A 25,161-nucleotide genomic window follows, 5' to 3' on the forward strand; every position below is an offset into this window, starting at 1 on the left:
TTGCAACAGTGATTTTCTTTGCAGTTAGCAACCAATCTCCATATGTTTTCTTTTCATTTTGGAGTATAAGTAGTATTTTTTATTCAGTGTGTGCCTCTGTAGAAAAAGAACTTATGTGCTATCCTTCTTTCCCCTTGTGTTGATAAGCAGCTGATGCACAGCTCTTGCCGCCATACAGTATGTAATAAAAGGGACTACGTTTGCCCAGGAGCAGAAACCCATAGAAGCCAATCAGGTGACCAGTAAATGCTACCTTATAGTCAGTTGTTAAAAGTTACTGCACCTGGGCAAGCCTCGGGGGTCATTTACAAAGTGTGGTTTGCATGTTTTTATGCTCATTTGCATCCTACCCAGCCCTTTTTTAAATTACCAAAGACACTTGTATGTTGTTCATGAATACAGCACTGCCTGGTTTCCGCAGCATGCAAATTAGGGAATGCTTTCGGGGGGGCAGCCCACAATATAGCCTGTGCTCCTGGTACTGTACTCTGCACCTAGTAGCCAGATGTTGGACACAAGTGCTTTCTGAATGAGCACTAAGGGCCCACTTCTGTGCCTCTTTTTCACAGTCAGGGTCATAGCAGTATCAGACATGGGGAGCTCGGGCCCACAGGGAAACCCAAGATACTGGCCCATCATCATGTCCCCCTGCTAAGGGCCCACATTCCCACAAGCGCTGCTGATTACCGCCACAATGAGTAATGCTGTATTCCCATGTTCCACAGCACTAAACTCCACCTCTTGCCTATGTGTTCAGGCCCTTGGGGGCCAACAAGACCGCGGCCCACCAGGTTTTTTCCCGGTGCCCCAGCAGGCCAGTCCAACCCTGGGTCACAGTAAATGACCCCATTCAATGTATTTTAATACATTACCACCTCTATCAAGGCTCTGGAACTAAAATTCTAAACAAACAAAGCCTATTTTATAATGGCAGAGGTAAGATAAGTTGCAAAGAACAATTGCCTATGGTGGCCACAGTTTATGTAGAGGTGTCCGCTTCATGTGGACGATATATTTCTTTCTAACCGTGAGATATTTCATGATACGGAATAAGATTACTCTTCAAATAAATATGAATGTTTTACAACTGGAAGAAACTGCCCCCATCCACCCCCGTTTGCTACAGGAAGCTACAGAGGACTACATTAGTAAATATCAATGTGCGATTGACAGGCATCCTTCTCCCCATAACCACTGCATGTGCAGTAGCAGATTTCTATTCTTGTCTCCACTGTTAGAATAATGGTTTCAATATGAAAAAGCCTTGTACTATTTTTCCTCTCCCTGGAAAAATAATCACCAGCCGATATTTCTCTAGTGATGTAATGCATTGCACTCCCCGCTGGCTAACCCGGCCGTCTGTCAACAGGCAACTACTTTGGAAGACTCATCCTTATTATAACAGGGTATTGAGGTACAACCATGACAACGTAAGGGGGAACTGTAAAGTAGAATCTTAAAGTGGTACCTATGGTTTAACCTAAAAATATCTGGAACATGGTGCAAGTGTATATGTTACTATTTGCCCAGCAGAAAAATGCCTTAGTGCAGAAGATAATCGCGTTTTCTTAGTAATGTAATGCAGGTATAGGACCTTTTATCCAGCATGTTCAGAACCAGGGGTTTTCAGGATAAGGGGTCTTTAGATAATCTGGATCTTCATTCCTCAAGTCTACAAAAAAAATCCTTTAAAAAACAGTATTAGTGTGCATTGCATGCTCTTGGTGTCTTTAATGGCAATATGTAGTCATTCCATGTATACTAGTCCTCAGTGTTGGACTGGCCCAGCGGGATACCAGGAAAACTCCCGGTGGGCCCAGGTGTCAGTGGCCCTCATGCTGCTAAACATTTGGCCTATTTCATGGTCATTCCTTATTTCTATGAGAACAAAGAGATGAAATAGATTGAATAATAGATCATAATATGTAAAGAAAAAACAATAGGAGAATGGAGGTTGAGTGAGGAGAGGAAGAATAATAATACTGAGAGTGGGCCCCTGGTCTAAGGTTTTTGGTTGGGCCCCTGTTGTCCCAGTCCGACACTGCTAGTCCTTTATGTTAAGTTTCTTTTCTCATTTTGCTTTTCTTTACTTTCCTTTGCTTTCATACACAGATAAAGTCAGAGTTACAGATGTTACTTTTTCTTTAAATTGATAAAACTTCAACATAGAAAATCACATTGCCGCAAAAAATATTTCATCAGTCAGCTCGGTGGCTATTCACGCAGAGCTTGCAGTCTAATTTCCTGCCATGAAAATACACATACGGTACTTACTGTTCCTGCTGCAATACAGCAACGCTTCCCGCAGGGCCACTATGCCACTCTTCCATTTACAAAGATATCGTTCGGTAAACCGCTTGAATATTTTGCAAATTCTTTTTATACTAGCAGTTAATAGCATGGACGGTAACGGGAAAGCAGAGGGAAGAAAAACAAAATATGGCAGAGAAGATGATAAGATAATGTCTTTGTGATAGATTATAGCTTTCTAATTGATGGTGATATCAATATTTAAACATTTCTTGTCATTATTTATTAAATAGTTTAACTAAATATGGCATTGGATCCCTGTGTTTATGGCTCCACTATTCATTATCGACAATGTCAATAATTGGTATTACAGTAAATATGTTTATCGCTTCATGGTGGAAAGAAATGTAAGCATTCTGCGAGAAGCTGGATCAAAGGACAGTAGATTAGTAAAGGCATATTAATGGACCATAATAGCTTAGTCTCCATATCAATTCACCTGGTACCAAAAACATGCCCAATCAAGTGCCGGAAAATACTGAATGTTTGCAGTTGAATATGGAACCAAAAGAGTCAGATCAAAGATTTTTCTCTGGATTTCAAATGCAGATACGGGACCTGTTATCCAGAATGCTCGAGACCTGGGGCTTTTTGGATAATGGACATTTCCATAATGTGGATCTTCTACTAGAAAAATCATGTAAACATTAAATAAGCCCAATAGGTTGTTTTTGCCTCCAGCAAGGACTAATTATAGTTTGGATCAAGTACAAGGTACTGTTTTATTATTACAGAGAAAAAGGAAAAAATTTTTAAAAATTTAGATTATTTGAATAACATGAAGTCTATGGGAGCATGCGTGGATCTTCAATAAGGCTTGGGGAGGCTAAGTCTCCCCAACCCTGACTAAGAAAAAAAAGGATAATTGTTGCACCTAAAAAGTCGATGATGCAAAGCCTCCAGCTGATCCATATGTAACAGTACCGGTGTAGTGGGACTGTTTCTGTGGTGGCTGGCTACTTTAAGCTTCCGTGACCCCAGTTCAAGTAGTTTCTAATGTCTTCTGCAGTTTTAGTGTTGGTACCTTTAATTTTAAGTCCCGGTGCAGCTTCAGGGAATCTGATTGGCTGAAGGGTGAACACTGACCCTCCCTCTAACCAATCCAGTTCTTGCTTCCTTGATCAGGGCTTTTGAGGCAAAACGAGCAGCATTGAAGTAGCGCGGTAACTTCCACACTTCCCACAATGGGTCTGACACCTATAACTGCAGCAGTCGGTCAGTAAGGGTTTGTTTTGTGGAAAGAAAGCATAAGGGTGGCAGCTACATTGTGGGACAGAGCAGAGATGAACAATAAAAGAGGGCAGAAATCAGAAAAATGTTGCATATAACTGGCAGAATATGGGATCAAAAAAAGTTTTGAAGTGGAGCAAAATAAATTGAAATATACAGAAACAGGGAGAAAATATATAAAGAAAAGTTGGAATTGAGGGAAGTTGAATGATGAAAGGTGGCTGATAGACAAGCAGGTGTGGGAGGAGTTCCATAGATTTGAAAAAGTAAGAAAAGAAGGGAAAGTGGAGGAAAGCAGGAGAGAAGACATGGAAATAAGAGGGAAGTAACAGAAAAGCAGAGGGCACTGAGAATAGAATGTGAGTAGGATGTTCCATATTCTTTTGTACATCCAAAAATTGCATTGTTATGGGCCCGTGCTTTCTGTTGATTCATGCCTTGCAATGCCCATGTTGGTGGCACAACAGTGACAACCTGTTCCTTAACCGGTGCACTGTGATTGTGTGCTTGGGTACCAGTGCCTACTGGGGTGCCAATATCCACTACATTTCACTCTATAACATGCTTGTGTTGCCAACATTCACTACTTCTCTCTATACAATCTGCTTAGGGTGTCCATATCAACTGCTTCCATAATTAACATTGCCATGGCTGGAGTAACAATCTGAATATTCTGGGAAATGTCAAAGGGGTTGTTGTAAACACTGGGCTTTATCTTGGGCTTTTAGAGTGCTGTCTGGGCCTTGGTCTATGTTAAATCTCAGACCAGACATGGGCAGTGCCCACTAATTTTCTCATTTTATAATATACAGTACATACAATTCCAGTGCCCACTGCTTCTCACTAAAATGTGCATGTGGTGCAGCACTCACTACCCACAATGTATAATGTGATGGTGATGCCATTACCCATTTCTGTAATGTATATTGCGGTGGAGATAACATTAGTGCTAAACTACTAAAATCACGCAAATATGCTAAGTTAATATACTTGGGACTCCATTCTTCAGAGTTCTATCAGTTTATATTTTTCAGCTCTCAGCATTAGAAATTAGCTTTGAGCCAGCCTCTGTGTGTGCGGCTTCTTTTAGCCTCCCCAAACAAAAAAAATCACCATCGGCCTATGTATGGGAGACAGCCTTCCCATAATTTGGAGCTTTCTTAATAATGGATTTATGGATAATGGATCCCATACCTGTATTTTTTTACAACTCTAGTCAGTTGTCACTTATCCCCTTATCATACACTACGGGGGTTATTTATTAAAAGTCGTGTTGTGTTTTTCACAAAACATTCGAGTATTTCTATGGTAGTTTCCGTAAAAGCTAGAATATTTCGGGAGAAAAAGAACCTCAAATTTTTCCACATTTATTATGCCCCGAAGCTGCAAAAAGCTTGAATCCAAAAATACTTCAGCTAAAACCTGTCAAGGTCATGTAAAAGTCATCGGCAGACATCCCTTGAACCATTTGCAGATGTTTTTGACCTTTGATTTTTGGGGGTTTTCTGTTGGTATGCGCTCGAAAACTAAATCAATTACAGATATTTGAGGGGGTTTTTTTTTTGCTCATAACTCAATCAATTCGAATACTCATGTTTTTTCCCCTGATCACATTCATTTGAGTTTTTTATGTTGAATTTTTTTCACAAATAAGCAAACATTTGAGTTTATACGAGATAGAAAAATAACTCACAATCCTCACAAACTCGACCTTTGATAAATATCCCCCCACGTATGCAATGTTGAAAGGGAGCAAACCTTAAAAGAAATGCTAATTCCATATTACTTCACATATGTTCATATATATATATATACGTCAACATTGGCACCCAAGGGTACACTGGCATATAAATAATGTATGTAAGAGAAGTTAGCCTTAATAGCTTTGGTCCATGAGTTATCAATCAGATACTATACTGGGGGACACACAGTCAAATTGAACCAATCTGACTAATATACCATAAAGCCAATCAGTTAGTTTGCTATATTGTTGTACAGACTTTTGCAGCCCTGGATAGGGTTATGATCCAATGCACACACCTATATGGGGGATGGATCATCAATAGTGATGGGTGAATTTATTGGCCAGCCGCAAATTCGCTGTGAATTTACGTGTTTCACCACCGGTGAATAGTTTCTTTTTTTAATGCCAGCGACGATTCCGACGCGAAGACAATATCGACGCTGGTGACAATGAAACGTATGCCCATTGACTTTAATGCATGTCAAATGTTGCTAGCGTCGGACTTGTCACCATCATAAATTTTTTGACGTTTCGTGAATTTCACGGGATAAATTGCAAATTTATTCAACAAATTCTCCCATTACTAATCATCAAAACTGATGTATAAACAACACAGTCAGCCAAATATGTCTTTAGGGGGCCACACAACCAGACACACCCATAAGTGAGTTTATTTTAAAATGGACACAATGCAGAGCACATATTGACACAATTGTGTCCAAATACACTTCTTTAATGCCACATGGTTGCCAATGTGTCCATTCTGAGGAATGTGTTCACACTTTGGAACCCTGGAGATACTGCCACCCTTGTGTTGTTATTTAATGAAAGCCACAAGGTTTGCCCTGGTGAAAAAAAAAATATTAACCAATCAACAGGATGTATTTTCTGGTCACATTTTATTGGTTGCTATGGGTTACTGCTTCTGGGCAAACTTAGCTCCTTTTATTACATATGGGGGTTCATCTGGTGTCAGCTCCAGGATGCCCACAATGAGTTGCAATGTCCTCTAGAAGTTGTGCAACCCCATTTACACCCAAGTCATGCCAAAACTAAAGAGAAGTGTCTGTTTTCACACATCAGGCACTAGAGCATGACCACGATTGCACTGTAATTATGGGGAAAACTCTGCATTATTATGAATACATGGCGATATGTACTCTTTTCACCCAGCTTTTTTTAAGCAGTAGCCCCCATATGAAATATAAGGCACTAACTTTGTCCATAGCAACCAAAAGGATGTTTGCTTTTAAACAGATGACCGGTAAATGCTATTGTTTGATTGGTTGCTGTGGGTTACTGCTCCTGGGCAAACTTAGTGCCTTTTATTACATAACCTCCTACATTTCCCAGGAGCAGTAACCAATATCAACCAATAAGATGTTTGCTTTTAAACAGGTGACCAGTAAATGCTACCTGCTGATTGGCTGCTATAGGTCACTGCACCTCGGCAATCTTAGTGCCTTTTACTACATAACCCCATGGGAACTCCTCTCACTCTTTCAATCAGTTGAAAGGACCATTAAACATATCCATAATGAATTCACATGAATCGGGGGTTGATTGACACCTACAAGCATCATTTTCAGCTTAAGATTCTGTGAACGGTGAACAATCAGGCCCATGTTATATTTAATGGATAAACAGCTTCTCTGTATGTTTTGATTTCTAAAAATAAAACAAAACAGAAACAGGAACTAAATAAAGATGATCAAATGTAATGAAATACGTGCAACACTTAGAAATAATGAGCCAGCTATAACTAGGAATATTTAAAGACCAGAATATATGTGCTTTTACATTGATAGAGCCAGGAAAGTTTCAAGGCAATTTGGTGAACCCCCATTCGCTTTAAGTCACCCTGAGGATAAAACTGAAAGTGAAAACAGGTTGTGGCATGTGCTTTGAACTGCTGAACCTCATAAATAACAGATAACACTCCAAAGAAAAGCCTCTACAGTACAGATGAAATGGAGAAACGTGAGCTAATTCATTAGATATACATCAGACTCATAGAGATTTTTATAGCATAGGGACATTATGAAATATATTAAAAAGAAAGACAGAGGATGAGCACTTTCAGTTAATCCTGGCACCAGTGGTACCAGTACAGGTATCCAGAATGCTCAGGACCTTGGGTTTTCTGTCATTTGGATCCCCATACCTTAAGTCTACTAAAATAAAGTTTAAACATGAATTAAACCAAATACAATTGTTATACATCCAATAAGGATTAATTCAATCTTAGTTGGGATAAAGTACAAGATGCTATTCTATTATTACAGAGAAAACAAATTCCTTTATTATTTGGATAAAATGGAGTCTATTTGAGATGGCCTTCCCATAATTTGGATATTTCTGGATAATTGGTTTCCAGATAATGGATACCATATCTGTGCCTCGAATTAGTGGACTGAACAGTTTTGAACTGATATGGAAGGCCATGTGGAATAGATGCCCAAAACAGGTGGTCCATGTTTAACCGACAAAAGACCATCCTAAAATTCCCAACACCTGATCACATCCTAGATTTCCTATAGAAATCAAACCTGTGAGAATATGATTTTGGTGATTAGGTGGTAAGCAATGAATTCAATATATATGTAAAGAATTAATAGTTCTCTTCTCCTTGTCTATCAAGCGCTTCAGAAAGGTTCACTATATATTCATACCTTTCAAGGGCAAGCAATGGATCAAATAAACCTCTCTCTTAAGTTCTATACCCTGATGCATTGTCATTGTTAATTTCACATGCCGTCACCTCTACTAATAAGACAACAAGCTTCTATGCATGCTATAAATTATATATTCTTGCATACTTTATACATGTTTTTTTCCTAAAGATTTATAATCAAGACTTTATTATTGCGTTTAACACTAGGAACCCATGCATTAAGAGGGAATTGTTTCATAAAGTGTAGTGAACATTTTGCCTCTTTCTGCGTTAAAACAATTACGGCGGTAATATGCAATCTGCAGAATTACTTTCTCGTACCTGCTCTGGACAAAAAAAAGATAACTTTTCTTGTTTCTCGCCTATAATAATTCCCTCATTGTCATTTTAGCATGTGAATGGTTCATTTCACTGTGTAGATAACTAGGGCACATTAGGGGAAATTGAAAATTCTGAATCACAGGCAAGGAGGCTAATTTGCAGTCTCCTAAGACAGAATGGACTGCTGGTACCCATTACATTATCTCGCAGCATCGCTTGTGTAAAATTTAAATATTTAACTTTAAATACATGCCATTTCCTTGTTACTATCGTGCAACATTTTTATGTGGCCATAACAGATGATTACTGCTGTGTGCTCCACACAGAGCATCTAGAAAGCAAGAGGAGAGCCCTTTTTTTAAAATTACATCTTTATTTATGCCGATGTGTATTCAAGAGATTAGTGGTGGGTAATAAGTAATTTCACTGAAAGATAAACATAAGGGGCCATAGACGCAAAGATCCACTCGTTTGGCGACATCGCCAAACGAGCCAATCTTTCCTAGATATGCCACTAACGGGCATGGCTATATCTGGGGTAATCTGAACGTTCGGCCCTATGGCCGAACGATCGGATTACGATGAGAGCAAAATGGGCTCCGGCGGGATGGTCGGGACAAAATCAAACCTGTCCAATCGACCAAACTACCGATTTCCGCCGGACGAAAAACGTTGGGACTCTCCACAAATGGTCCGATCTTTGCGTCTATGGCCACCTATAGATGCAAAGAACTGCTACTATAATTCACATTTTCCATCCACTTAAGGGTTCAGTTGCAAGAAGTACAGTAGCAAACCAAAAACATTTTTACAATCATTTACAAACCCTACAGACATTTCTAATATGATTATTCCCACTAGTTTTCCAAATGTGTGCTCTACTGTAACAACTGTGATGTTGTAGTGGTCAATGGAAATCCTCCCAAACTTGAAAATCAGCAGGGACCTGGCTGAGAGGTTATTGTATAATGCACCTGCCCTAAGAGCTTTCATCTAAAAATCTACCTTCCTCAAGTATAAAGTGTTCTCTCTGGTCTATTAATAACCTATAAATAGCATTACTTCCCTTTTCAATTGGCTGTGTCCATCATGATGGCATAGAAACAGAATCGTCAACAGTGATGTTTTTTCTTGTGCTTTTCTTGTTTTTCTTGAGTTTCCAAAACTCTGCACTATTGTCATCTAAAAGCTTGCAAGCTCTCGCAAAAGTCAAAGTAAGTTATATTTTCAAATGGCAAACTTATGTAAATTGGGTTTTCAAGACAAATTTTACATTTAGCAGACTATTTAAAAATAAAGGGTAGAATGTGATTTCACTGCGTTTGAGATGATTTTTCACATTTTTGAGCAATCAAGTTATATCTTAAATAAGTTCATGTTCAAGATTTTCAAGTTTTCAAATAAAAAGGCAAAAATGTAAATTTTGATAAATCTGCACCATGTGCCTCAACCTCAAGGTTCTCTGAACATTCTAGAACTAATAAATACCTGTTATTGTATTACAAATGTCAGAGCAAGAAACAAGTCGCTTAACCCTCCCCAGGTTTAGGAAATCTAACTGTTTTAAAATCTAAGATGCATTTTCAGTGGGACTGAGTTACCAAAATGGGAGATTCAGTTCAAATCTTAGGACCGTTATTACCATTTTCCTGACTGTCAGGCACAACTATTAAAACCTTTTTAAAAATACCAATTTGTCAGAATGGATTCAATTGATTCCAAATTCAATTCACCTAACAAATGAGCATTGTGTTCATTTCAATGCAATACAAGTTCAGGGCTGAGTCTTTGATTCATTAAACTTTGTTTTTTCTGTGCTCCTGTAATTGTAATTAGTGCAGAAAAGAGGTTTGTAAACCTCAAGGTATTTCTGTAACCTTTGTTACAGCTCAGTAAAAAACAAAACAAAGAAAAAATACTTAAAAGGGGAACTTTTGTAAATATGAAAATCTAATATATTGTAAGCTTCCTCTTATATAAATAAGAAACTTTCTAAATATAAGCAATTAAAATTTTGTACTGCCAATCAAAATCTGACTCTGCTTGAACAGAGAGAGAATGAAGAAAGAACGATTAATTTGGGGAATGTAAAGGTTAACATGATTATTTTAGAAATAGTACAGAATTTTTAACTGATCACATTTAGAACTTTCTTATTTCCGTGAGATGAATCTTGTATTAAATATTTATTTTCATTATAGTTTCTCTTTAATCAGTTCCTTATGCTTCTGGAGGCCAAGTGCCCTTTCCCACCTGTCACTTCTCATTCAAAGACCAAATTCTGGAGGTGATAGCCAGGGACTACTCTCAGGAACACCCACTGAATGAAAGGGAGAGATACACTGTAATATCATATGTCTAAATGGTACATACGTTTGGGATGGGAGTGGGGATTAGTGATGGGCGAATTTGTCTCGTTTTCGCTTTCCCACGAAATTCATTAAACAGTGAAAAGTTTGCGTAAACAATTTATCGCCCATTCGTTAATGGCCATGCTTGTAATTGTCGCCGGCATCAGAATTGTCGGCAGCATCGGAATTGTCGCTGCCGTCAAAAAAACCTTGACCGTTGAATTTTCAAATTCGCAAATCTATTAGTCGGCGGCAAAATGCGTAGATTCACCGCAAATGTGCACCTGGTGAATAAATTCGCCCATCAGTAGTGGGGATGCTACATGCCTCCCACTGCCCCTCACGAATATAGTGTTATTGAATGCAGGCAGCTCCGTATTCATAGGGGTGGCTGCTAGCCATTCATCTAGGGCGCAAAGTCCAAAATCGTGGATTTTGCCCATTTTTTGCAAATGTTATCATGCCTTGAAGAACATTAATGATTCCTTGCCTGTCTACAGAATCTGTACCGGCCATGGCTTACAGCTGGCATCAAGCATTTTCATAATCTGTTCTTCAAAATGTATCTGTTTTCCTATTTTTACAGTCTTGCATTCATCTTGAACTTAATGTCATGTTTCTTCCCAGCAGTTTATAGAAGTATATATTTTACAGCAAGACCAGTACTTAGTAAATTACTTTATAGACATGTTTATAGATAATTAGCAAAGGAGTTAAATATGCCAATATTGTCTATTTATAACTTTATCCTCCCTGTAGTGTTTCTTCCTTTTTCTCCCTGGGACATAGTTGTGAAACACAAGAGCCAATATCTAAAGAAATATAATTAACGCATCTAATACTCTGCATGTTATAATCAAATCATATTCTACAAATAACTTAAGAAGTTCCAGTTAATGTTCTATGCCTTGTCTTACATGAAACCATGCTGACAGCTAATAATTATTGTTCATTATGTACTCCCTCATACACTCTCTCAATATCTCTGAACAAGCATTCAGAATGACAGGTTTTCAGATATTGGCACCAGTTTTATGGCAATCAACATAAAGGTATGTAGATACAAACCTGCTAACACTTGGCTGGACTATATATAATATGAAATTCATAATTGTTCTAAAAAAATATTTTTCTATTGTGTACAGTAAACATATTTACAATTATAACCAAATGTTTTACCAGCTTTTTTACTCATAAAAAAAAGATTCATGGCAACTATAGGGCAACTATAGTTGTTAATATTATTAGTTGTTAATATTATAATAAAATTCCAGTTGAAAATATGAATTGTCCATTTTTTACAAGGTACCATAACCCTTTTTGTAATGTAACATATTTTGAGTATTATGTTCCTGTCAGATACAATAAAGGATCTGTTGAAGGCACTACACTGGGCTCAGCTCACCTGAAACCTAACTTAGTGACATGGTTTCGGAAAGGTCTCCTGTAAAGGAAGTCACCCCTGAAAAAACCTCCTTGTAAGATCGTTGATCATTGCAGGAGCTGTAAACTGAGAGAAAAAGGTGTTCAAAATCATGTTCATAGAAAAATATATTTGCAAGGGTTCTCTGTGGATTATTTGATACAACATATATACTGCTATAGTCAAGGGTCTTTCATATATTGTATTCTGCCCCACAATCAGACATGTACACCATGTTTCTGATGTTAAATAATTTAATTCTATTCTCAAGATAGCCTTAGTCACTAGTACCCTGGCCTTAAAGACAGAGCTACCTGCTTGGCTGTAAGAGCAGTTCTTTGTTTTTCTGTGCTGTGGAGCAAAATCTCTAAGCTCTTCTAGCGGTAACGCCCTTTACAAGTCTATAAAAACTGTGATTCCTTTGTTCAGGGTTCTGACTATTTTTGAGTTCAGAATCCCCGCAGCTCATGTCAAATAAACTTTGTCTTTCACTTCAAATGATCTCCGGTAACTGAATTTGCCAGACAGTATGAAAGGAAAGAGCTTAATCAAGAAGTAAATCAGAAAACATGTCTGACAGGTTCTTTTAAAGTGGCTCTACTTTTCTAACTGTATGCATACTACAAAATACAGCACTTTGTTGTACAGTATGCTCTGTGATACCATATCTCCACAAGTTACTTCCCTGAAAGTAGTCTAAAACCTAATTGCGAAATGATGCATTTATTTGTTTTTCTCCTACTCCAGTGTATATGTAATTATCTATATAAATAAAGAAATTTGTGAAGCCATTCTGTTTCTAATGATAATTATACTTCCAAGGACATTGGCTCAATTTCACAATTACCTGTGATTCACAGGCTGTGAACGGATCTGAACTAGCTTACCTGTGTGTTTTTTTTTTTACTTTGCCTTCCTTTTGAGATTTGGATGATTGACATATTATTATGTACTACAGTGATTTAATCTAGAACACGTAATAAAGCACTAAAAGGAACTCGGTTTCTTTCAGCTGTTTTCTAGATTCAAATAAATATTTCTAAAGAGTCAAAATACTTATATTCCTTATACAACCTTGTTGATTAACCATAGGATGCAATACCATGACTTGATTTCTTTAGCCAAGCAAAAGTTTTCCATGTGGTCATTGATCATGATCTCTACATTTATATAAAGTAAATATGAAGTCAGATACAGTTTATTCAAAATGGAAATGAAAAAAAAAAAAATCAAGACTATTCCAAAGCCAAAATGCATGCATGGAAGAAGTAACTGCCAATTTCAACAAATTAGTTGTTATCCTTGCTCTTTGACATTAACATTTTAAATGTAATTACTTTCATCCAACACCCCAACAAAAACACAACATTGTTACAGATAAAAAATCTACAAATTAGATTTAATGATAAAGTCCCTTTGAGGGTGTCCCTGTAACAAGCATTCAATGTGGTTGCTTAATTTTCTGTACGAAAATGCAGACAGCAAATTAAAAAAAGCGATCACCTATATATTTTCATTTTAAATTTAAATTATCATCTACAAATTCCTTGATAATTCCTCAGGATACAGAATATACAGAATAATCCCTCAGGACAAAAAAAGGTAAAGACAAAGAATAGCATTCAAGATTTTCCCTCAATGGAGATATTTATCAGAACATATTTTATTTTCACCCCTGAACTGTGCCTGAATTCTCAGCCATTTAAGTTTTCTCTTGATGGTTAAGAGTGAAGCAGTTCATCAGACTGTTCTCTACGCGTTGCATTCATGGGTCAACTGAATGAGCGGAATCGATAGAACAAATAAATCAAGGCTGAAAAATCAAATTGTGAGTTCTAAGGATCCCCGAGTTATGAAACTCAACTTGAGACCCTTTAAATTCAATATTGTTTGCTTAAATAGATGGATTTGGTGTTGTAACATATATGCATTGATTAGTTTCATACAAATCAAAATAGCTGGCTGCAAATGCAATGTATGGCTCCTTTCATTATGAATTAGTCTTTAACTAGTTGTAGATGTGCTGTACTGACATAATATAGATACTGTACACAGATACAGTTTTGGCTCAAAGGTCCACTATACCCTCAAATCTTCCCAGCGACAAATCACTTCTCCTTCGGGTGACTAATCTTCCCGAACTGCTTTCCCGCCGGCTAGACTGTAAATTGCAGGTGGGATGGCACTTGGAACACTTCGTTTTCCGAAGTAAAAAAAGCAAAGAGATTTACATTCTAGCCGACAGGAAGGCAGTTCGGGAAGATTAGTCGCCCAAAGAGGAAGCGATTTGTCGCTGGGCGACTAATCTCCCGAAACAGCAGCATGTGTCTCTGCCCTAAGGCTAAAATGAATGAAAAATCACACACTAATACTGTTATAACCACTGGGGCCAGAAGTGATGCCATTCTAACCAAGATCACGTGGAAACTGGGCTCACCACAACTTGGGCACAATTTACCAAATGGACTTTTGATGCATTTGGCACAATGTGAGCTGTGTTGTGATTCTGGAAATAAATGCTGCATTGTGGGGAAAAAATGTGCAAATGCTCCATTCATAAATGAGCCTCCATGTTTTATACATGAGTTCAGCTGCAATCAATGGGGTAACTCCACCAACACACTGTACAGTAAATACAGCTGAGGACAGGAGTATAGTAACTTTCAACTCATGAAGGGAAACAAAGAACTTTCATAAAATAATTCAACGGAATTCACTTAATGTTCACAAAGTCCTTTAAGGGGTAACCTTTTCCAATGTAAACAATAGTAAAGGATTTATCTGATGATCTACCATTTTATTTATTGAAAATCCAAATATTACTTACAATTTGCCATTCTGACATTCAAGGTATAGGGTGTTAAATGTCATCATTTCATAAAAGCTTACTTTATATTGATTTTAGTTTTCTACCCCACAAATCCATTGCCAGCACAGCAGTGAATCAAAATAACATTTAAGGGCACATTTGCAGACATGACATCTGTCACAGCTTATTGATGTCTGGTTAACCCTTTGGGTGTAGACTGCGGCGGTTGCAACCAGCACCACACATTTGCTTGGAAACACATTTTTCCCCATGGGGGGAAATGGAACTAGAAATGGAACCAGCACCAGGCATTTGCCTAGAAGCACATTTTTCCAATGGGAGAAATTAAACTAGGAAGAGTAGATTTTATAGCAATGAAACACTGGTTCTTTCATTTCACTTAAAGGGTTAATGTACTCAACATTAGGCAACATCAGTTTTTCACTTTTATACATATTATACATTGCTGGTGTTCAATAGTATCTAAGGGCAGAGACACACGCGAGGATTCAGGGACAAAATTGCCTCTTCTTGGGCAACTAATCTCCCTGAACTGCCTTTCCCCAGCTTGAATCTAAATCGCCGATGGGATGGCACTCGGAGCGCTTCATTTTCTGAAGTCGCCTGAAGTTGCCTTACGAGGAAACTTCGGGCGACTTTCAGAAAATGAAGCGATCCGAGTGCCATCCTGTCGGCAATTTAGATTCTAACCGACGGGAAGGCTTTTCGGGGAGATTAGTCGTGTGTCTCTTTAGCTGGCCATAGACGCAAAGATCCGATAGTACGAATCGAGGATTTGTACGATTTTCGGAGATCGGTCGTTTGGTCGATCGGACAGGTTAGAAAATTTCTGTCGGCTGCCGATAATATCTCTGCGTGTATTGCCGATCGTACGATTTTCAGAGGGAGACTGTCACTAGTGTTGTCAGACATAAGTATCGTACGATTGCTGTCAGGGGCAGAACATTGGGTGATCTGTTCTTATTTGATCGGAATGGTAAAGACTTTGATCTGAATGGTTAGTGGAGGGTTGGGAGATGGGAAAGTCCGATCGTACGTTGATTCGTACGATCGGATCTTTGCGTCTGTGGCCAGCTTTTGAGTTTAAAATTAACAACTTATGTTTATAAATGGGCCTGTTAGCGGCTTTAACACTTCTGCACCGTGAAAATACGATTCCTTTCTCTGCATTATGTTTGGAGTGAGGAATTCCTTTACAATATTTGATTGTAAGCAGCTTTGCAAACTTATTATACCAGGGGACATTATCAGGAACCCAACTCTCTTTCATCCACAGTCCAGTGATGTATCAGCTATCGAATTTCACATAGACATGGTCAATTATACAAGCCCACTGTAAAGGTCACGTAGCCATCCAATGCTTAATGGCACATCCATATAAAGGTATTGGATCTGTTATCTGGAAACCCATTATCCAGAAAGCTCTGAATTATGGAAAGGTTGTCTCCCATAGACTTCATTTTATCCAAATAATCTAAATTTTAAAAACTATATCCTTTTTCTCTGTAATAAAACAGTAGCTTGTACTTGATCCAAAATAAGATTTAATTAATCCTTGTTAGAAGCAAAACCAGCCTACCAAGGGTCGATTTTCGAATTCATGTTTTTTAAACTCCTACAAACTCCGATAAATTCAGAAAATCGACCAGCCGAAATGTAACAATAAAATAGAATTCTCAGCTCAGATGAATTGAATCGACCCGAAAACTTGAATAAAATTCGATTTGAATTATAAAAACTCGATTAGAATTAGAAAAACTTAAAATGTTTTTTTCTCCGAATGTCAGGAAGGCTGCAAACATCATTAAATTGATCCCTGGACCTCTCCCATTGACTTATACAGTACAGTAATTTGCAGATTTTAGGTGGTGAATAGCCGAGTTCTTAAAGGTTATGATAAATCTCGAAATTCAAATTAAAACTCAACTCGACCAAAAAAAAATTATTGACCAAAAAAAATTAGAAAATTCCAATTTTCACTTCGACCCTTAATAAATCTGCCCCTGAATGTTTACTTGATTTACTAGATTAAGATCAAAATTATGGAAATATCCATTACTCGGAAAACCCCCAGGTCCCTAGCATTCTGGATAGCAGGTCCCATACCTGTACTGCACATCTATTACAATTCGTTAAAAAAGGAAAAATACTTTCTTAGGCGACTATTTACCAAAATAAGTTTAAAAACTAGATCCTATGATGTCTGTGTATATGCATCAGGTTCATTAGCTGTATTGTTGTGGGAATACAACTCAGATTTAATTGACAAGTATTATTAGATTCCTCAAAAGAAAAAAAAATACAATACACTGGCAGTGATTTACAGAAGAGAGCATGCTAAGCTAACTCTACAACTGTTTACCGACAGGAGCTACAGGAATAATATTATACTGCAATAATCGAGTGATTAAAATAGAGACAATTGCTACTTTAATTTACTACATGGTAATTAAGCCATTAGATAAATGATATGGGCTTTATATTCTTTATATTAATACCTGCCATTCCTATGCTGCACCATATGAGCACATCCAAAGATAATAGTTATAGTATTTTCATTGCCTCGTGAATTCTAGGCGTACTTTAAATGGCGTATTTTCACCACTGAATGTGACTTGTAGCAAACATAGGCCACCTAAAAGTTTTTGCACATCATCAGACGCAACAGATGTGAAATATATATAAATATATAAAGTGCCAATTTACCCAACTGTCCTGTGACAGCAATGCAGACAAAGGAGCTAAAGATTACAATTTTTTGTTCACCTATATATTTTTATATATGTCCAAAATAGGTTTTAAAATAACACAAAGATATTTGCAAGCATTTGCTCCATTTTGTTTTTGAATAACCCAATTTAAAGTATTTCCTTCCCTGGACAATAATTTGCAGAAGGCATTAAAACACAACAATAATGCAATTCCATGGGAGAGTTCACACAAGCAAAGACCCAGTGAATTTAAAATAAAAAAAAGTAAAAAACAAAATAGAGTAATATTTTACTGAAGATTTCATGCCAGTCTAAGACAAGGAATAAGTGGAAAATAAGCTAAATTGCAGCATTTTGCTCTATCTTAAATGCCATTGACCCTGTCTATTGTGCAAAAATGTTGTTTATTAAAGTTGTTACTCGGCTATTGATTACTTTTAGTGATGGACGAATTTATTCATCAGGCGCGAATTTGCAGTGAATTTTACGCGTTTCACCGCCGGCGAATAAATTTGTTAAATTACAGCGAACCCTGAAGATTATACACATGTACATTGTGGGGGCAGAGATTTATTATTTATTGTGTGGTGTAAAAAAAACTGTGGAATAATCGTCACACGTTGACAGGCATCGCCGTGTAAAAACACGGCGTAAAAATGGTGTATTTTTTAACGCGCTTCTCCTTTGAGCAACTTCCGCCGGAACTTACTTACAAAAGTCTGGAGCAGTGTAAAATAATGGACAAAAATCTGGCATTCACTTGGCATAAAATATCGCACACCTTGATAAGTTCACCAAGTTCACAGCTTTTTACACCTATATTCAGCGAATTTTGTTTTACACAGCATAATAAGTAGGCCCCTGTATGTATTACTCGTTCTTCATTTGGACCATACTTCAAGTGAGGCTAATACATTTCTTGAATTTTTTTTTTTTACCTGTTTGTGTGAGTCCTTTTTTCAAGGCTAGATTTCACTATAATAATTAAGAGAATACTCTTTTTAGTGTTGTGCAGTTTGGGCACCATGTACTCTTTAGGGTGGTGGCACACGAGGCTACTTGGGGAGATTAGTCGCCCAGCGACAAATTGACTCCTCTTCGGGCGACTAATCTCCCCTAAATGCCTTCCTGCCAGCTAGAATATAAATCACCGGCAGGATGGCACTCGTAAAGCTTTGTTTTCCAAGGTCACCCGAAGTTGACCCACGAAGGAAATTTCGGCGACTTCGGAAAGCTAAAGAGATCCGAGTGCCACCTGGACAGCGATTTATTTCTAGTCGGCGGGAAGGCATTTAGGGGAGATTAGTGGCCCGGAGAAGAGGCAATTTGTCACTGGGTGACTAACCTCCCCCAGTAGCCTCGTGTGCCACTATCCTTATACGCTTCAAGGCTCTCTTAAGGCTCACTAACTATTTTAGTGTCACATTTTACTTTATTAAATTGACTTATTACAATGAAATATTGTGATATTCATGATGTGTGCCTTCCCTTCCTTTTATAAAGGTGCGACTAATACTGTTTTCATTTTATACATCTTCCTAAAGACTTTGGAATTCCCACTGGAGGCACACAAGTAACTCCTACCTGCCTCCCCCAACTTGCTATCGGACATGCAAAATGCTGAGGTGGGAGAGGGGGGTTTTTATACAGCAAACCCTGAAGTCCTGTCCCTGCCCCCCAGGGATCTGCTTCTTCTATAGTTCTGCTAGTGAGATAGCCTCCCCAATAGTGATGGATGAATCTGTGCCAATTTGCTTCTCCATTAAAAATCGTGAGCGACAATTTTTATACGTGCGATTATTTTGTCCAAATGCATGCGACTATTCTGATGCGTGACAATTTTATTTTTTTGTTGCGCCATATTTTTTGCCAGCACATTTTTGCCGCAGTTTCACAAAAGTATTTGCCGTCTGCGAAATATGTAAATTCCCTGCGAATTTGTGCCTGCCAAATGTATTTGCCCATCACAACTCCCCAACACTAACATGAGTGCAAACTGGTATGAACTGAAACACCCCCTATCATCCAAACCTTATTATTACAGAGTTGATCAGGAAATATCTGATTTGACCTGTATTTAGTAAGTTATAAAAGTAACCCTTTGCTCTATTGGCTCCTGAACATGTCTCAAGCTGAAAATAATGGCATCAGTGAGCTGATGCATTTAGATGTGAGTAACGCTAAACTCACAAAAAAAAAAATAACGCCCTTAGTTAATCAGGGCTGCTAAGTTTGCTTGTACAGATAGAGAGAGCTGAAAGCACAGAGAATTCATATTCCTTTCCTGTACACGGAAAAATTCTGATAATAACATATTTGAGGGTAAAGTACCTTGAATTACAAAGTGCTGCTGCATAAAACCAATATCCAGAAAGTTCCGAATTATGGAATGGCCGTCTCCCATAGACTCCATTTTATCCAAATAATCCAAATTTATGAAAATTATTTCCTTTTACTCTGTAATAGTAAAACAGTACCTTGTACTTGATCCCAACTAATATATAATTAATCCTTATTGGAAACAAGGCCAGCCTATTGGGTTTATTTAATGTTTACATTGTTTTCTAGTAGTTTCAATGTGTGAAGATCCAAATTACGGAAAGCCCCATTATCCGGAAAGCCCCAGGTCCCAAGCATTCTGGATAATAGGTCCCATATCCGTGAATTGAAACAACTTCATAATTGACCGTGAATGTAAATACAGATATGGGACCTGTTATCTAGAATGCTCTGGAAAACAAATATTTCTGTAATTTGAATCTTCATATCTTAAATCTACTCGAAAATCATGTAAACATTAAATAAACCCAATAGGCTGCTTTTGTTTCCAATAAGGATTTATTATATATTAGTTGGGATCAAGTACAAGCTACTGTTTTATTATTACAGAGAAAAAGGAAATCATTTTCATAAATTTGGATTATTTGGATAAAATGGAGTCTATGGGAGATTTTTGTAATTCAGAATTTTCAGGATGAAGAGTTTCTGAATAATGGATCCATCATCTCATTAAGCCACGTTAACCCGACTGCTAGCAAGTCTGTAGAAATAACTAACAAAATAACTACACTCTATAATTGATTAGATCGTTTTGTTTCTTAGTTGAGAAAAATCTAAATTTATATCATTTCTCATGTATCCCTCTGCAAAGTGTTCAAAATCATTGGCACGGCGACTCAGTAAATATTTGTGATGTGCTTACCTACTCCACTTTGAATGGAGTGTAAATACTCATTCTGCCTGCCATTAATCAATCTAAATGAATTTACTGTACATGCAATGAAGAATTAATCAGTGGCTTATTTACTGTTGTTTTCACATAATGGTGCATGAAATACCGAGTAAATGATGTGTCTTAGAAAGTGGCAAGTTTGCTCAGCCGCGGGGAAACCAATAAGCCACAAAGACGCTACCGACAGTTGATAAATGTCAAGGCAACTAGGTATACCAGTAATCTATATTAATAAGTAGGGTGATTAAAGGATCTGGGGAAGACCTTTCTCAAATGAAATTTTTACTTTAGGTTGTGTAGAGCAGGAATACACAGACATTGATAGTTTCAAGAAACCTTTTTGCAATTGTGTTGCTACTCAGTGTATAGTATTGGTCCAGGCTGTGACACGCAGAAGTCAGATTCAGATTTCTGCATTTTGTAGACACTATGTAGGAATTATAGGAGCAAAATGTTGATGGCCTCATACTTTTGCTATCATTATACAACCAACAACTCCATGGATGTTGTCACGTATTTGACCATCTCAGCATCCATAGGCTAAACACAGAGAGAGAGACATGGATAAGCCATAATAGGTAAAGAACTATGTCTTGTATAATCTATTACATATGATTAAGTCGATTCATTTTAATTGGATGTAGTAGGGAGGACCAACTGGAAGCCACTGATGTTGACCACAATCATCTAGCATCCTTAGATTCGAGGACTTGAACCAATGGATTTAACTCAAATTTATAAATCCAGTAGACCTTGTATCCCTTAACACTGTGGAAAACAGTCTACCCCTTTACTACTAAAAGTAGTCTTGTATAATCCGATACATTACATATGGTTAAAATGATTAATTCTAATTGGATTTAGTAGGGAAGACCAACTAGAAGCCACTGATGTTGACCAGAAACATTTAGCATCACTAGATTCAAGGACTTGAACCGATGGATTTAACTCACAGTTACACGTTGAGTATGACTTGTATCACTTAACACTGTTGAAACCAGTCTAACCCTTTACTACTCCAAGTAGCCTTGTATAATCTGATACCTTAAATATAATTAAGATAATTAATTTTAATTGGATTTAGTAGGGAAGACCAACTAGAAGCCACTGATGTTGACCAGAAACATTTAGCATCACTAGATTCAAGGACTTGAACCGATGGATTTAACTCACAGTTACACGTTGAGTATGACTTGTATCACTTAACACTGTTGAAACCAGTCTAACCCTTTACTACTCCAAGTAGCCTTGTATAATCTGATACCTTAAATATAATTAAGATAATTAATTTTAATTGGATTTAGTAGGGAAGACCAACTAGAAGCCACTGATGTTTACCAGAAACATTTAGCATCACTAGATTCAAGGACTTGAACCCATGAATTTAACTCACAGCTACACATCAAGTACTACTTGTATATCTTGTAACACTGTAGAAACCAGTCTACCCCTTTACTACTATAAGTAGTCTTGTATAATTGGATACCTTACATATAATTAAGATAATTAATTTTAATTGGATTTAGTAGGGAAGACCAACTAGAAGCCACTGATGTTGACCAGAAACATTTAGCATCACTAGATTCAAGGACTTGAACCCATGGATTTCACTCACAGTTACACGTTGAGTACAACTTGTATCAATTAATACTGTAGAAACCAGTCTAACCCTTTACTACTACAAGTAGTCTTGTATAATCTGATACCTTACATATAATTAAGGTAATTAATTGTAATTGGATTTAGTAGGGAAGACCAACTAGAAGCCACCGATGTTGACCAGAATTATTTAGCATCACTAGACTCAAGGACTTGAACCCATGGATTTAACTTACAGTTACATGTCTAGTACAACTTGTATCCCTTAACACTGTAGAAACCAGTCTACCCCTTTACCACTCAAAGTAGTCTTGTATAATCTGATACCTTACATATAATTAAGATAATTCATTTTAATTGGATTTAGTAGGGAAGACCAACAAGAAGCCACTGATGTTGACCAGAAACATTTAGCATCACTAGATTCAAGGACTTGAGCCCATGGAATTAACACACATTTACACATCAACTACATCTTGTATCCCTTAACACTGTAGAAACCAGTCTACCCCTTTACTACTACAAGTTTATTCTGCTCTCCAGCAGCAAAGATGGGTTTGTGGCTCGTTAATGCCAAAGTAAAACATGTCTTCTAATGCAGAGAAAGTTAAAGTTTAGCTTTACACAAAAAAAAAAAAGATCCATTATCTAATAGGTCATCAACCTAAACTACTATTAGCTGCCATCATCCACACTGGTTCAAAAGAGTTCCACTAAGCTAATTTTATGTGTGTTCTACGTAGCAAGAATATACCAAAGGCCTGTCAGAAGAAGAAGATGATTCCGATTTGCAAAATGTAATAAGCAAAAGATGCTATGAGCTGGCAAGGTGAGGGTCATTGAATTAAATCAGATTGGAATTTCCCATCCAAGTTTTTCCCCACTGAATAAATAAATTAATAAATGAGTTAATTAAGAAATGAAAGAATTTTAGTTTTAAAAGAAAAAGTTGTTGTAAGGATTTAGTTATAAATTCATTTGGTTTGAAAATTCTGCTCTTAAATCAGTCAATGTGAATGGGTTAATATGTTGGTTTTTCAACAAAGGAATAACATGTAATTACAATAATAAAACTGACATGAATATAAAATGAGTACAGTATCCTTCAGATTGCTCCAGATAATGAGTTTGGAAATAACAAACATTCAATAAAATCTACATGTTGTGTGTGCCATGCAGATACACGTGTATATGACACTGCTAGGAAATTAAATAATTGTAAAAATACAAAAAAAAGTGGAACTTGCCATTCGATTCTATGATCGTTTGATAAATATCCCAATCAAAGGCTTCCCTATGACTATGGAAAGCCTTTCAACGCTGTACAGATATTTACACTTTTACTTGCAACTTTACTTAAGAACAATGACGAAAATATTGAGCTGAATTATTGTAAGGTAACAATTGTGGTAGAATAAACACATTATCCCTACTCCCATACGTCATCGCTTGCGAGGATTTTTTAGCAGAGACTCTGCAAAGCTCATTTACAAAGTGGCAAGAAGTTTTCATTGAGTAATATATGAGGAGAGACACCTATGATTAAGTACCGGAGGGTATGAAATGCGTAAGGTGGGCCATGTGGGCTCAGTATGTACCATTTTAAATGTATTTTGTAATACATTAAATTTTTAACTAAAAATTGAGCCTTGGGACATATATCCTGGATATATACATTTATAGCATATTGTGGGTGCCCTGGGAACCGGGGCAGGTCCCCTTGGCTCAGCCTGGATTCACAGGAATCAGTTATACAGACTCCCTACCAAAAATAGCAAACATTTATAATATAAACTTATACTAATGCACTGGGCAAATAAAGTGGATGGGTGACATGTTGATTATTTTGGAAAAGTTTTTTTCCTCCCACTTTGTGAACTATCCCCCTCCAAACACACACACACATACATAATCACTGGCAAGCGCCTTCTCTTTACCTTGGTTGTCGGAGAGGTGGTTGGAGCTGACCCTGAAGCTGGTGATGATGGACAGGAGTAGAGCTGTTTTCTCCAGGACAGTTCTCCAGTCACATTTCCCCATGACTGTCCTTGTCCCCTGCTAAGCAGCTCCAGTTTCCCCTTGATTGTTAGATCCTTCCCTGGTGACCACAGCATGGAATGTAGCAATCCAGAACTGAGTTTGATCTCCAGGTCCTCGGGGGCAGAGCGTGATCACTCCTCCCACTGGTGAAACGAGAGTTGCCTGGGTCAGCCAACCGTATGGACACTGACGAAACCTTCTACCAAGGTCCTTTGGTAAAAAAAAGGTATACAGGTTCTTTGCACTTTTTTTGTCTTTATCTTGCAGTTAAGTGAGCAGTTCAATGCCTGACAGTCATTTTGCATAAATATAGATGGCTAGTGTTTAGGCTGAGTAAATCTATTTAAGATCAGCTGTTTGAGATACAGACAAACTTTCCCCAAAAGCAGGTTCAGTTTGGCCTAGTCTGAATGTGGCCCTTCACACACTGAGAGCAGAAGAAAGGGAAATAAAGTCTAACACTCCAGTTATGTTGTTCCCCTTACCTCTCAGGCTCTGATAGTCTCTACTCACTGCCACTTATACCCAGTGGGAGGCACTAAACCTTTGTGCAAAAATGATGTTGTATTTGTGCTGCTGTCGGATCCTGGACAGTAGCAGCATCCTATGTATTGTCTGCTTGAATGTTTCTGGTTCCCAGTCAGACAGGGTTACCGGGGGACAGCTAGTCGGCTGCTGTGAAATCGGCAGTTAGCT

At 37.6% G+C, this 25,161-nt stretch overlaps 1 protein-coding gene across 2 annotated transcripts in view; it reads right to left on the bottom strand.

The window, feature by feature from the left end:
- The window catches only part of LOC108707429 (ephrin type-A receptor 6), a 431,367-nt gene that overhangs the window by 405,365 nt on the left and 841 nt on the right, over positions 1 to 25,161 (bottom strand). For both annotated transcript variants that reach the window (XM_041581591.1, XM_041581590.1), the window contains exon 1: positions 24,363 to 25,161. This exon is cut by the window's right edge and continues 841 nt beyond it. In XM_041581591.1, the coding sequence (XP_041437525.1) occupies positions 24,363 to 24,465 (103 nt within the window). In that variant the 5' untranslated portion in view covers positions 24,466 to 25,161. The remainder of the gene's footprint in view (positions 1 to 24,362) is intronic.

This window comes from Xenopus laevis, chromosome 2L (genome assembly GCF_017654675.1).
Source record: "Xenopus laevis strain J_2021 chromosome 2L, Xenopus_laevis_v10.1, whole genome shotgun sequence".
NCBI lineage: Eukaryota > Metazoa > Chordata > Amphibia > Anura > Pipidae > Xenopus > Xenopus laevis.